The sequence below is a fragment of the Suricata suricatta genome, chromosome 16 (genome assembly GCF_006229205.1).
Source record: "Suricata suricatta isolate VVHF042 chromosome 16, meerkat_22Aug2017_6uvM2_HiC, whole genome shotgun sequence".
NCBI classification, from domain to species: Eukaryota; Metazoa; Chordata; class Mammalia; order Carnivora; family Herpestidae; genus Suricata; species Suricata suricatta.
Genome location: NC_043715.1, coordinates 10430308 through 10446049, shown reverse-complemented (window position 1 = coordinate 10446049; position 15742 = coordinate 10430308). Strand labels below are relative to the sequence as shown.

Genomic DNA, 15742 nt, shown 5'->3' with positions numbered 1-15742 from the left:
GCTACTTTTTTGCATAGACCTCAAGTATATTGTAATATAGAGGTGGAATTTAAGGAAAGGTATTAAGCAGGCTGTGTTTTAGCTTATGGGCAAGTAATAAATTATATTATGTATCTTGAATGTATCATAGATAAGCTGCTATATAATGATTGCCACTTCAGATACCTGTGAAATTAGGTGATTAACTAGTTGTTACTTAACCTTCTAATTGCTGTATAAGTCTAATTACATGAAATAGAAGTTGGTGTTTTGATTTTTTACTTTGCTTTTCTGTTTGGAGTGTCATTGTAACTACTGTATTGTAAATGATGGAAAATAAATGCATATGTTAAAAAAAATAAAGACAGGAATTTTAAAAGTTCAAAGAAAAATAAAACTATTAGATGAGAAATAATACATGTAAATCTGATGATGTGGTTATAATAAGAAAAAGCCAAAAATGTTTTAAAAATAAAAGAATGTTGGGACGCCTGGCTGGCTCATTCAGTAGAGCATGAGACTCTTGATCTCAGGGTTGTGAGTTCAGGCCCCACGTTGGGTATAGAGGTTGCTTTAAAAAAGTAAAATCTTAAAAAATAAAGGAATGTAAATAGTACATTGTACATTGTAGTATCCAATGTGAAACATAAAAGAAAAAAGGAAAAAACAGGCTGATGATATAAAGAGACCATTCTGAGGAAACTAGTCCAAAAGAGCCACAAACTCATTAAAACTGCACAAAGTCGCTATTGTGTCAGGAAATGCAAGATAAATGAGAATGATATATCACTTTGGCATTTTGTCATTGAACTTGTGCAAATTTAAAAGATCTATAATACCTGTTCCTGCCGAGGATGTGGGGACAAGGATGTGCTTGTATATTACCGGTAGAACTGTGAAGTATTTTAACTTCTTTTTGGAAAAGAAGCTGGCAATATTTATTACAACATATAAGTATATATAGTTCTGTATTTAGAACCCTCTTCCATAGAACTGAAAATGCGCAGAGGAGCATACCAAGTTATTTATTACAGCCTTGGTGGGAGAGACAAAACCTGGAAACCAGGTTATATATTTATATATACTTTTTGTATGTGTATATATAAAAGAGATCCAATGGGAAAAGAGAAAAAAATGAAAAAAATACAGAAGGAAAAAGACTAGCTCATTAATATTGGTTCTGTTACGGGGTGGATTAGAACCAAAGGCAGCAAAGCATGAAGGAGAAAGGGATTTCACCCAAGGAGTGGAAAGCCAAGAGAAGATAAAAGCAAAGAGTTTGCTTAAATAAGTTTTTCTTGAATTCCATCACATTGAGTTAGATGCCTTTACAGAATTTGGGAGCGGGGGATAAAAGATTTCACCCAGAACCAGGGGAAGATTTGCCTGACCATACTGTCACTGGATTTTGAAGAACCTTTAAGATCTATGTCAAGGATTTGAATTTTCATGTTGATAGTGATTTGTTGTTTTAAATCTAGGATAATTTGAGATCCATAAACAGCCTGTGTGACACGTCATTTTCTATCACTAACATGATGTGAGTCATTCTGAAAGCTTTTTCTTTTGCTTCATTCTCAGGGAAATGTGTCGTTTTCTTGCTCACAGTCACAGTCCGTGCCTGTGACTTTTCTCAGCCTCAGGAGTTACTTAGCCCTACCAGGCTTTCCTGGGGAGGACGAGCTGTCTGCTACTTTTCAATTTCGAACCTGGAACAAGGCAGGACTTCTGCTATTCAGTGAACTTCAGCTGGTTTCAGGGGGTCTCCTCCTCTTTCTTAATGATGGAAAACTTAAGCTGAATCTCTACCAGCCAGGAAAATTACCCAGTGACCTCACAGCAGGTAAGAAGTGCTTTCCTGCCGGCACAGCACATGGGTTTGAAAGACTTCATTATCTCTCTGTCCCTTTTCCGTAAACTTTTATGCATAACCAAAAGAATTAGTTTGTTTAATACATGAATACTTGAGTTAATACGATTATCAGTGCTCTTTCTTTCTTCGAGGACCTCGATTCCAGTTTCCTTTTAAGTCTGGCTTCAACATTAACAGTTCTTATTAGCCAGAATAATGGTTATGGGGGAATAGAAATTTCCTTTCATGACCCTCTTCCCACTCCAGTTAAATCAACATATTCTGGGGAAATGTGTTTTGGGAAAAATACAAAAGACTTTGAAATGGGCTTAAAAGTTTACTGGGGGTCTTGATTGGAAGACTAAGCCGTGTCTAATGCAGCGCTTGGCCTAATCTGGTCTGTGAGAGAAAAGGAGTCTTTCTTGGACCTGTATTTCTCTATCTGTGTGTGATGTAAAACGCAAGCACTCAGAGAAACTTAACTTGCTGGCGTATTCTGTACAGAACCGGGTGTGTTGGGGAGGCTGAACAGACTTGTGCAAACTTCTTCATTTGGGGACCGCATGGGATTCTCTCCACTTCTAGGCAACACGGTATCATCTTAATGATTACAAGTGCTATAATTAAGGAGACTATATGAGTATTTGGAAAATTAATATCTAATTTAGGTCAGCGCTTTGGGTGAGGAATATTTTTGTCTCTTCATTAAAATTATATCGTTCTTGACAAGGGATCTCCATCACATTTTCATATACGTGGAATAACACCCAAGCCAAGCAACTAGAGGTCATATTGGGGTGAATTGCTACATCAGCTTAATAAATGATCTTTAAAAAAAATTTAAAGATGCCATTGTGCTACTCCTCTATGTTAACTATGACCAAAATTAATCAAATATGACAGAGAGGAAAATGGGCTGAAATACAGTTGGAAACTAACTGTGGGAAGAACAAGTGTATGAACGGACACACAAATGCCTAGTCTCTATGTATTATTGTTCAGTCTATCGCTGCAGTTTAAATGTGGGAGCTGAAAGTTCAATATTAATTATAATTTTTAACAGCTACTATGTTGTGACTTTTTAATGTGATGCTCAAAATGTGGTAGATTTGCAGGCCTGACAAAAGGAAACAAATTAATCAGTGCCGTCTAAATAATTAACAGGCTCTCTAAAATGAGGGCCTAAAAATGTAAGCTTGTCATTAATGTGTAGTTTATTGTGATTTATTTGACATCCTAAGAAGTGGTTATATTCAGAGCTTTCTTTCAACTTCTTAAAGAAACTGCTTCAGTACAATGTTACTATGTGAGCCCCACAGAGCTAGTTCATTTCTAAACACGTTACAGGCATGAATGTTTAATAAATTACCAGGTGTGAGTCTATATAGAATATTCTGGGTTGAAAATCTCTAAATTAGTGTTTAAATCCCTATACAATATAATCCATTATGGTGTCACAGGACTCAGGGTAATTGTTTCCGTAGCTGATAACAAGGAGTGAGACCGGGGATGCAGGCCAAGCTAGGAGAGACTGTTGAACTTCACATTAGTCAGGTGGGACTTACCGACTCCCCCTCCCATTTCCCCCATTTCTCTTAAGATACTAATTTTTGCCAGTTTCAGTGAGATGAGTACCTTTTGCACTAGAAAGGGGACTATGGAAATGGTAGTTAGGTGGGTGGTTCATCTGTACAAGGTTCTAGAACTAAGTCATTTGTCAGAATGTGTTACAACGACTCCTTAAAGGGAATCAAATACTTACTGATGGATTGATAACATATCATGTTGAAGCTTTTTATTTTACACGGTTGGTTCAATTTTTCTTAGTTCCTGAGCTATAAATTCCCGATCTTATGTGTTTTAAAGAATCAACATTTTTATATCTTTTGCAGTGGAATAAAAAGTAAACTATGTTGTAGAAGAACCAAATTGTTCAGATCTTTGAATTAGCAGGATAAATTTTTAATGCACTATATAGTTTGGAACAATGTCACTTGGAATCCTTTGGAAATATTATGTCAGCCTATAACATTTTGAAATATTAAAGATATTATATTAGTCTAAATGATAAAAGATATTAGCGGTATTACAGAATCCCTCATGGCACAAAATATTTCCAATCTTTGTCGCTTTTACAGATGTCAAAGCAAAAATCATTCAGATGGCATCAGAACCCAACAAACAGTGGGGTTGTATTTTCCTATTTCAAGCAGACTCTTTATTGTAGGATTTGAGATTCTGCTATGATTTAGCATTTCCACTGCTGCTTTTGACTGAAGGTGAAAGAAAATTGGCCTGTAAACCAGCTTCTTGCTCTCATGGGCAGGGCCTGGCGGTGTGGGCTTGCAGAGTAAGAAATGTTTCTGGCATTTTCCATTTATTAGACCTTCATGAATCTTGTGACCCCAGCAGAGGACCGGCCCTCTTGATTTGCCTAGCCCCGGAGAAGCCTTGTTTCATTCCACCTTCCTCCTTTTCACTGTTGGACTCTTCCTACCATTCAGACAGTAAACCTGTCACTCCCCAAAACTCCCTCTTTCTCCTAAAATGACTGGCTTCAGTGATCTCCATATTTTCATCTTGACAAGGGCTATCTGGAGGCCTGGAGCTTGAGTTCTGGTTGGCGAATATAGCTAATGGACGTAGGAGTTTCTGACACTGTTTCAGAGCACTTAAAGATATTTAAAAACAAGAAAAACCCTTCAGTTGTTCTTTGAGCAATAGCCTACGTAGAACTTCCTTCTGCATCTTCACAAAGTAACTACTCTGTACAGCAGATCTGATTTCGTGGATGCCTATTTATACATCCTTTTTCGTGGATGCCTCTTCTGGTCTTAGGAGCGAGTGGTGGTGGCTAAACTGTGACAGTATTCCTGTAGCCATTTAGCTTTGATACCAGAAGATCCTACATGAGGGAGAAAGAGGGAGAGAGGGAGGGGGGAGAAAAAGGAAAGGAGAAGGGAGGGAGAGGGAGAGATTTCTGGTGAACAGCCGTGTTCTCCCCTATGACTTGCCATTCCCTCTTACTGCCCACTCTGTTCTTCCATCGGTCCAGTTAGGGTTGCCGCGCCTTCCACGCAGCCCGCGGTGCACTATGGGTAATCAGACCTGTGGGACTGACTGCTTATTGCAGCAAGAGGAGCCCGGTCCTGGGGAGCTGTGGGCGTGTCTCAATTTAAAGGGGTTTCAGATGATTTATTATGAGATTTGGGGCTGTTAGCCCATTTGGGGGGAGGCATCAAGGAAGTGAAAAATTGCTCTGGATTAAATGCTACTAGGAAGTGAGAGTAATTGTGTGATTAGGTATCTTTGTAAATCTTATCTGTAAGGATGGGGGAATGAAATAAAGTAATTGATGTAAACAAAGCAAAACAAAACAAAGAAAAACCCCATCATTTGTCATTCATATTATCCAGAAGAGGAAGTTTGGTAGTTTTTTGGTTTTTGCAGAAGCCTTGTTATCATCCGTGCCTAGACAAGATAATCAAGTAGTCTGGCTGTTTTTGATCCCGGTTCAGTGTAGACACAGAGCTACCTTGTCTCACCTTGGTGTTCTGGGAGCTTGTGTTCACCGGGAGCACTCACTCGGTCTGAGTGCTGGCCCTCCTCCCAGAGCTCCACCAGGCCAAGAGAGCAGGGTGCGTCCTCGCCGTTGGGGGCAGCTTTTCCATTTCTCAAATTTAATTATTTACAAGAGCAAGAAACTAATGGGACCGACTGTCCTGCAGGCAGAGAAGGGTGTGGGTTTTGGAATAAACTTGCCAACTGGACCCTCCCTTGGGAAATTTGAGCCTCATTTTCTCCATATTTAAAATGAGAATAATCATAGCAGTGTTGAAGATTAAATGACACAGGGCATGGAAGGCACACAATACCTGTTATGAATTCTAATTCAGTAAAAACTGTTATTATTACGTTATTGTTATACCAACAACATGTCCCTTTCCTGGCTCAAAATCTATGAGTAAGGGGAGCAGTACTAGAATTCACACTTACCTACCTAATATCATGAATCAGAATAAATGCAAATTGTGATTCTTCTCCTTCCATTCTTTTACAGCGATGTGCTTTTTCTAAGGAGCTCCCTCTCATCAGATCTAAAAGGGGGAAGGAGTTGTGCACCTAAAAACATAGAATCTTGGGGCACCTGAGTGGCTCAGTCAGTTGTGTCTGATTCTTGATTTCCGCTCAGGTCGTGATCTCACAGTTTGTGGGTTTGAGCCCTGCATCAGGCTCTGTGTTGACAGGGCAGAGCCTGCTTGGGATCCTCTCTCTCCCCCTCTCTCTGCTCTTCCCCTGTGTGTGCGTACATGCTTGCTTGCTCTCTCTCTCAAAATAAATAAACTTAAAAAAATAGAATCTAATTTTAAAGTTTTTTTAAATGTTTTTAAAATTTATTTTTGAAAGAGGACAAGATTGGGAGTGGGGGAGGGCCAGAGAGAGAAGGGAACGGAAGATCCAAAGCGGGCTCTGAGCTGACAGCACTAAGCTCAATGTGGAGCTCTTGCCCACAAACTACAAGATCATGACCTGCATGAGCCTAAGTCAGACGCTCAATCAGCTCAGCCAGCTAGGCGTCCCGTAAAAAATAAAATCGAATTTTAAAATTATCCTCTTATTGTATTGAGATAAGAGAAAGAAATTAAATGGAGTTTTCATTATTTAATTTACATAATAAATCCCATTGATGAGTAACAAGCCTCCTCATCATAAATGAATGGTGGCTGTTATAAATGAGGCCTGAGAATAACTTCCCAGAGTTTCCCACACAACCGTAGCACAGCTTCACAACCTGCTAGCTGCCTAGGTGGGTGACTGAGTCGTGTCCAATGGCAGAGCAGCTGTCCTGGCCATCTTCTCTTCCTCATCTAAACCAGCTGCTATACTGATGACGAAGAAATTCCAAGCCTTTGACTTTACTCCGGGGGCCTGCCTCCCCCAGCAGATCCCTGGAGCGCTGCTCCTCAAAGTGTGGTCCCTGGAGTAACAAACACTCCGTCAGTGAAATACTTGTTTCCAGATGGAGTATAGAAATCGGCAGTAAGCTCTAAAACACTGCCGGAGCAGTATGATCTTCCCACATCATCCAAGCACAGGGTCGCTGGACTAGTGTTTTATGTCTTCTTTATTTAATTTTTAGCAATTAATTTTCGCTGAGGTTTTTGAAAGTATCAGTCCCCAGTAGATCAGAAAAGAAAATGTTCATCACTGCAAGGGGCTTGGGAAGCGCTGTCCTAGACCGCTGGAAGTCATGGCTATTGGTACAGCCAGGCTTGGAGAGAGCCAATGGCAGGCGCATGGTGGGGGAGGGAGGGTGGGTGGTGTGTGTATTCCTAATGCAAAGCTCAGTACAAAGGTTTTCACTCTAGATGTATCCTCTTAAAGGAAGCTCTGGATGACAAATCTGGGGCATTTGATTTATTTTAGTCCAATTTCATACCATCAGGGATTACATAATTCTTCAGTCGTCTATTTCAGAACCCACTCTTAGAAAATATGTCTAAAAGTATCTAACCTACATTTTTCATTTTTCAGTTTTTAGGTCTTTCTCATTACCTTTCACAAACCAAACCAGTTGGGTCTTTGAAAATCTTTTCCGCTTCCTGGATGTAGTATAAAAATGAGCTGCGGTGCCCAGGATGGAATTGGCATTATACTAAATAAATCCAGGGCAAAGAGCTTCATCGCCTGAGGGAGCTCTACACCTTTTCTGTCTGAAAGCTTGTGGTCAAAAATAGCAGAGGAAATAAAGAAATTGTACATTGTACATAGTATCAGAAAAGAGGCCGTGACCTTTGGGTTTAGTAGAGTACTCGCATTTTAGTTTACTAATTTGATCCACAAAGTCATACAGCATTGGGTATTCAATATGTACAGTAAACCTTGCTGGTTAATCTGCCATAGAGGTGCTTCATTTCCACCTGTCTGTTCATATTCACCCGCAGAGCCTTTACAGACTTAATTCCTTTCAAGAAGGAAAGACTAACTCATCTCATGGATTCATGATACTGGAACACTGCAGTGGGAGGGGTGGGAGATTATTTTTTAGAAGGGATGAGAAAACTTTGATTTTTGATTCATGCAGAGTTTGGTCATATATATATAAAATCTTGGAAAATCCAGGGAAAATATAAAAATGAGTAAAAACCAGTTTCTATGATGAAAAAATTACTGTTTATATATTGGGATATTTCCTTTCAGCCCTTCCCCATATTTATACAGAAAGTAGGAGAATCATTAGAATTGTATATATGGAGTTGGTTCTCATTATTTGCAATAGTTCTGTTGTAGAAAGTCTCTGTGGACACTGAATTAACAAATACTGAACCATCACTCCTAGAGGAATTAATAGGGTTAGATTCCTGTGACTTCCTGGTCACAACATTTTTGTCAACCAATCAATACATAACCTTGTTTTATGTGCAATTCTGTTGAAAGATACCTTCTTCCATATATGTTGTTGATCCATTAACATTGAACTCATGGCCAACTGTACTGTAAGCAACGGCTGAGTGAAGTTCATCTAGCATGTGTGTTTTCTCGTGAGACACATCACAGCCCTCTTGCATTTAGGAACACCAAACTGTACTTCATCACTAGGACTGATGTCTTTTTTGTGTGTTTTTTGAGAGAGAAAGAGAGAGAGAGAGAGACAGACCCTGCATCCCTGCATGTACATGACCAGGGGAGGGAGAGAGAGAGAGAGAGAGAGAGAGAGAGAGAGAGAGAGAGAGAATCCCAAGCAGGCTCTGCACTCAGGAGCTTGATCTCACGAATCCGTGGGATCCTGACCTGAGCCGAAATCAAGAATATGTCACTCAACTGACTGAGCCACCCCAGGCATCCTTGAGGTCTTTTAAATGACAGACTCACCAACCAAAAGCACAAAAATGTGGAAAACGTGTTTACATATGAGAGTTGAAACACGCGTCATCTCCTTGTTTAACCTCAGCTGGAAACGTGTGTCAGTCAACTCAGTTTTCCCACTGTTCTTTATACATTTCTATGAATGATTCCAGAGATGCCCTGAGTATTGAGTTTGGGGTTACAAATAAATTATGGTGACTTAGGTGGATTCGCAAATATGGAATCTAAACAACATGAGGATTGACTATGTAAATGTGGTTTTACACACTGCTTTATTTTTATTTTTTAAAGTCTATTTATTTATTTTGGAGAGAGACAGAGACGGTGTGTGGGCAAGGGAAGGGTGGAGAGAGAGGGAAAGAGCGAGAATCCCAAGCAGGCTCTGTGCACCATCTCAGAGCCTGATGTGGGGCCTGAACTCACAAAACTGTGAGATCATGACCTGAGCCAAAACCGAGAGTTGGATGCTTAAATGACTGAGCCACCCAAGTGCCCCTACATTGCTTTATTTTTTAACTTTGTATTATATAGGCAAACTTTCAGTATTCGTTACAGTCTCTCCAAATATTTTTGTAATGATTGACTTGAAATACTTGACTAAATATATAATACCGTAAAAGATGACCACACACAAAAATATATATATATAAAAAGGCAGACAAATCATTTTATTGGGTTAGACATTATGTTTTCCTAGTGTTTATGTTATTAGACATTGCCCAGTGTTGGGGATTTTGTTCCCTTAATTGAGACCCTCAGGAAGGAATCATATACCCTTTTCCATAGGAGGGTACCCACTTGCCTCCTTTTCCTGTTTTTCTTCTTGTTTCCTTTTGTTAACATATGTAAGTGCTATACTTGATGGGGTGATGTGTATATTGCTGTTTTTAACTAACTGCTTATACTGTTCCCTGTTGAGAGATAACTCTTTTAACTTATTTTTTTTTTATCTCCCCAGGTGTTGGATTAAATGATGGGCAGTGGCATTCTGTCTTCTTATCTGCCAAAAGGAATCACTTGAGCGTGGGAGTGGACGGCCAGGTGGCCTCTGCTGCTTCTTCCCTGGGGTCCGAGCAGATGTATTCAGGTGGTGCCTATTATTTCGGAGGTAAGAGAAGAGGTCAGGCCATAAGGGACATTGGCCCATATTTGCAGTTACTTCCCCTTTTGTCTTGGAGATGTCATCGTGTTTTAACCAATGTCAATAGTCTGGAATAATAGCTCACTGCCTGTGAGCATGGAAATGTTGAATGAATCGAGATGACCAACTGTGACCTAACATGCATTTCTTAGAGCTGGATTTACTTACGTTTCCGATGTCTACATGAGAATGATTGCAAACAGGCCACCCTCTTCAGTTCTTGCTTTCGAACTTCGTTATATTTTCCTAGTGTTAAATGGTTCTTATATGGCTTTTTCAGATTTTATGGCCTGATTTTATTGCAGTGTTTTCCTGAACGTAGCTCTTAGCTTCTCTGGAGCAGCCTTATTGCTTTCCTACTGTCCAATGCAGAAGGCCAGTATTATGCCAATGGCAAATAATCTAACTCAGTTAGCCATAGAAACCCCTGCTCATTGCTAAGTAATAACGCATTGACACAGATGATGAAATTAGGACATCAACCTTCAACACCAGTTGATCTTTCTAAGAGAACAAAAACAAATGAAGCGTTAACCTGCCCACTGGATGTTTGATTGAACTAAAAGTTTGGAAAAGAAAACCTTGGAAATGGAAGTGAGTCTTTAACATGGAAGATTAAAATAAAATGTGATTTGCCATTAGCAAGGCAAAGTTGTAAAACTGTTCATAGTAGGACTTATTTCTAATCATGACTTGGTCTGTGTTTAGTGCTGCTATTTTGAATTTGAACAGTCTGCTTCTGCCCAGAATCACTTCTGAATTTGGTGGCAAGTAGTGCAGTCTTTATTATTCATCAGTAAAATACAAATTCCTTATAAGAGTTGACAGTAAGCACACAGACCACCTATGGTTCATCTGATATTAAGAACAAACGAAAAGTTTCCACGCTACCCAGGGAGGGGTCCATATGGCAATGTTCTGTGTTCCCATCATGACTTAATGGGAAGTTTGTCCAGAGCCCTTGAGGTCCTATAATTGAAGGAGGAGCATGCCCTCAAATTTTTACAGCAGGAACCCACTTCAGTGGCACCAACCCTGACTTGCAAATGGAACAACAGTACATCTGCAGAAGGAAAGGTGGTGGCATCTACCTCATGAATCTGAAGAAATTTGGGAGAATCTTCTGCTGGCAGCTCGTGCCATTGTTGCTGGTGAAAACCTGGCCAATGTCAGTGTCATCCAGGAGTCCTGGCCAGTGATCTGGGCTGACGTGTTCTGCTACTGCAGCCACTCTTGCTGCTGCTGCTGCACCCCTGGAGCCTCCACTGACCACATCCAGGCAGCCTTCCAGAACCCCGGACTCCTGGTGGTTGCTGATTGCAGGGCTGACCACCAGTCCCTCAGAGGTGTCTCATATTGTCCTGCCTCCCGTCGCTCTGCGTAGCACAGACTCACCTCTGCTCCGTGGATATCGCCGTCCATTGCCACAATGAGGGGGCTCGCTCATTGGGTCTGATGTATTGGGCACTGGCCCGCGAAGTTCTGTACATGTGTGGTTCTGTTACCCACGAACCCCCATAGGAGGCGTGCCTGGTCTCCCCTTCTACAGAGATGCTGAAGAGATTGAAAAGGAAGAGCAGATCACTGCCGAGAAGGCTGTGTCCATGGAGGAATTTCAGGGTGAACGGACTGTTCCTGCTCCTGAGTTCCCTGCCCCTCAGCTGAAGTCACAGACTGGTCCAGAGGCAGGCAGATGCCCTCTGGGCCTGTGCGGCGGTTCCCTCCTGACCATGGCGCTCGGCCAGCTGCTGAGTGGGCACGAACCACCCCGGAGTGGTCGTGAGTGCTCCTCCACAAAGGCAACACAGTGGAGATAAGGTTGATGGAAAATAAACAATTTCTAAAAAAGAAAACAAAAAACAACAAAAAAAAATCCCCTACATAATCCGTTTCAGTGAATGGCAGCATAGTGTCAACAATCCCAAAAGATGTAATTGCCCTCTTTAGCGAGATTTGCTCATTTCTGAACCAACTTGTTTATTAAACCTCATGGAACATATGATTGATTTTATGGCAGTCTGTAGGAGCGCATTCCTTTAATAAATGTAAGATCTAGAAAACAAATTAAGAGCTTTCACTTCCAAGGAAAAGATTTAGAAAGACAAAAAGAGATTTTAAAAACAGGCATATTATTAAATGTGAAAAAAAAGACTAGATAAAAATGAATAGATTGGAGAAAAGTGTAAATCATGAAAATAGAATCATCATTCTTATAGTATTTTGCATTCTTTGTGTTTGTATTTAACGATGCCTACCTATTTTTGCAGAGAATTTTTGTTGCTATTATTCATTCTGTAATATTTTCTATGGTGAAACCTATATCATATGTGCACTCTGTAGTTTTGCCATTTTATTTAAATAAACTTTTAATCTTTGAATAGTCTTAGATTATCAAAAAGCTGCAAAGATATACAGAGTTCCCGAACCCCCGCACCCAGTGTCCTCACTTGTGACTTCTTACGTCATGTGTGCATTGTTTTTATTGGTTCTGAGTCAGATTTTATTTTTTTATTTTTTTAATAGTAGTTTATTGTCAAATTGGTTTCCATATAACACCCAGTGCTTCTCCCCACAAGTGCCTTCCTCCATCACCCCCTTCTCCTCTCCCCCTCCAGCCCTCAGTTCATTTTCAGTATTCAGTAGTCTCTCATGATTTGCATCCCTCTCTCCCCACAACTCTCTCTCCCCCTTCCTCTCCCTATGGTCCTCTGTTAGGTCTCTCCTGTTAGACCTATGAGTGCAAACATGTGGTATCTGTCCTTCTCCCCCTGACTTATTTCGCTTAGCATGACACCCTCGAGCTCCATCCACATTGCTACAAATGGCCAGATTTCATTCTTTCTCATGGCCATGTAGTACTCCATTGTATATATAAACCACATCTTCTTGATCCATTCATCAGCCGATGGACATTTAGGCTCTTTCCATGATTTGGTTATTGTAGACAGTGCCGCTATGAACATTGGGGTACCTGTGCTCCTATGCATCACATGTGCATTTTAAAGAACACTAGGTAGAATGCTGTGCATATCTATATATACATTTCCCAGCTTAGAAAGACAATAGTATCAGCATCCATTTGTCCCTCCAGGGTCATGTCTCTTCATCTCCCCAGATAAACACAGTCTCAAATTTGGGGTATATTCTCCCTCTCATGTCCTTTGTAATTTGGCATCTTTTGAGGTGTTTCCAAGTTCCCAACCAATATACGGTGGAAGGTTCCATAATAGAATGCAGTCATGTTCTGCATTGGTGTCCTTCGGTACCAGAACGTTTTAAGTATGAGATTTTACTGATCTCAGGCCCTGCAAACTGCAGGACAGCCTAACATGTCCAGGACTGGGAACAAGGGTCCAAATGAAAGCAGGAGGCCTTCTGCTGCCCAGCCCCGCCCCACCCCCCTCCTCTTCCTGGCTTTGTGCTCCAGAGGCTGATAGAGAAGATCCATCCTTCTGGAAGCTCATTTGGGGGTTTGGGCTGGGAATCCTGGATTCTGGAAGTGGACTGGAAGGGTGTGGGGTGATCATCTCTTCCCAGTTTTAGCACTAGATGCCCTGAGTTCCAAGGCAAACTGTGACAGTTGTTGATCCTACAAGACCTTCGGCTCCTTTTGCATGAGAGCCCCCTGTGTTACTGGGACCTGCTGTATCTAGCTGGAAGGCTCTTCTTAGGTCATCAGTTTTTCAGCCAGTTTATCTTCAAGTAAATAAATATCCCATGTTTTGAGATGGGATCTCATAGGTTTTCTTCCACTTGTCTCTCAATTCAGCTGCAAATTGCCAGTGATCTTATCAGCCTATAAGCAGCTGAACATGGCTACAGTGCCTCACTGTTCCACCAGCCTGCATTGTACGACTATTCTAGGCCTGTCTTGGGAGTGACAGTCCTATTGGGAGAGAGGGCTGCTCAGAAATCACAGCATTCTGCATATGCCATGCCAGAGCCCATTATCTGTCCATCATTTTCTACTCTTTCTCCCCCCAGCCCCAGCTGAGTGCTTTTCAAAAATTCGGACTGCATTGTGGTGTTTTGTGCTCAGCCTTTATTCTTTATAAATTATAAATTTTGAATCTGGGTTCTCCAGATTGAGGACAGATAAATGTCTAATTTCTGCATGTTCCCCCATGTGATCTTTGTGCTATTGAATACGACACTGTGTGGTGCAGACGGGAGGCACTAGACTGTGTGCAGAATTCTCACACCCCCGCTTGTGTAAATCAAACATTATCTGTTCGGTGAACAGGCTAGACCTCCGTGAAGTCAAAGCCGACATCTTACTTCTGGTGCAGTGACATCAAGTGATAATTTATCTGTCATCTTCAGAGGTGCTTAACATGCCAACTGCCTCCAGGAATGGATCCATCCATTAATTCAACATTAAGTATTCCCTAGAAATCTTCATATTTTAGAACTTCCATCTCAAACAGGTTCAGTGCTGAACTTCTCCCTGCTATTGCAATATATTAACTTGTGGGTGCCTGTTATCATAGACTAATGAGACTAACCTGGCTTCAACCTTTCTTTATTCTCTTGCTTATTACACATCGTAGCTGGGAATACGACGTGCCTCAAGGTGTGCCGATGTGCTCTCTGTAGAGTTCCGTAATCTTTCTTGGTGACTGAGTTTGCTTAGTTTTATTCCCTACAGGCATATTGCAAAATTTATTTTATTCTGAAATAGTTTGAAATGTGTCAGGAAACACTACCTGGAGAAAAGGAGATTAGCAGAGCTGTTTATATTCCTGGCATATTGTAGTCACCCCCAAATATTGTTGAACTATTATCCTCTCAGTTTTTACTTTAACATTCTTAATTGGTTAATAAGTCATCTAGAAAACATATTGAAGTTATAATAACCATATCCTATACCACAGAAGAATTTTAAGCACTGAAAATGTGTGTGGTGCCCTGTATAATAAATTGATACTCAAAGAGCATTCATCACCTTTTCTTGATATATCAACTTTGAAACTTCAGAGTCTCCCTTGGTTGAAATATAATATTTCAGTGTACCTGATAACAGTTTTAAAAATGAATCCTGGCCTTCACTTGGAATATAAATGGGTTTTGTTAGGAAAACAAGCATTAAGGGGAAATATCTTCAGTCACAATATGTAATTATAATGGAAATTCCCAGGTAGAAAAATAGCGTGGATTGTATAGGAATTAGGAAGTTGCTGATTCATTTCTTATTCTTTGAAACTGTAATAGTGTTTGACAACCATAACGGTAAAAAAGATTAATGAAAAATACATAAGTATAATATATGTGTTCATACTCCATAAAATTATTTATTTCACTTGGATAGAGAAACACTTAGAACATCATTAAAACTCAGCGAATAATGGTTAGTATTAAAGTTCTTTATTATATAAATAATTAGAAACAGGTCTTAGGTAAGTGTTAGAAAAAAATCAATATAAATGGAACATTCTTTTATGAGTCAAAGAATAAATAAAATACACTGAAATGTTTTTGACATTAAGTCATTATGATTTATTAAAATGCATGTATATATGGCTTTTATATGCATATGAAAATAGAGTAATTAAATAGATGATTGGTAATTCTATTCCAAGCCAATATAACTCCTTTCCCAAATAGTTAGCTTTAAATACCAAGGTATTTCAGTTATTGATTTATCTTTTCTTATGTACAGTGCACATTTTTAACCTTTATCCCTTTTTTTGCATTCCAAAAGACTAAGTTCCTGTTTTTAGCTTTAATACACAATTCAATATTATATAAAAATAATGATATAGTATAATAATTATATGATAATGTTATTTCATAAGAATCCTATGGTAATAAGGAGAAATACTTTGTATGAATTGCAATTTGTCATTTAGATCAATGCTTACTGTAAGGGGTTCTTCCTCCCTCTTTTAATTTTAAGAAAATAA

The 15742-nt window shown here is 39.9% G+C and overlaps 1 protein-coding gene across 2 annotated transcripts in view; it reads left to right on the top strand.

Annotated features, from left to right (window-relative positions):
• Window positions 1-15742, top strand: part of CNTNAP4 (contactin associated protein like 4) — a 541886-nt gene that overhangs the window by 438776 nt on the left and 87368 nt on the right. For both annotated transcript variants that reach the window (XM_029925564.1, XM_029925565.1), the window contains 2 exons: window positions 1561-1822; window positions 9657-9806. In XM_029925564.1, the coding sequence (XP_029781424.1) occupies window positions 1561-1822; window positions 9657-9806 (412 nt within the window). The remainder of the gene's footprint in view (window positions 1-1560; window positions 1823-9656; window positions 9807-15742) is intronic.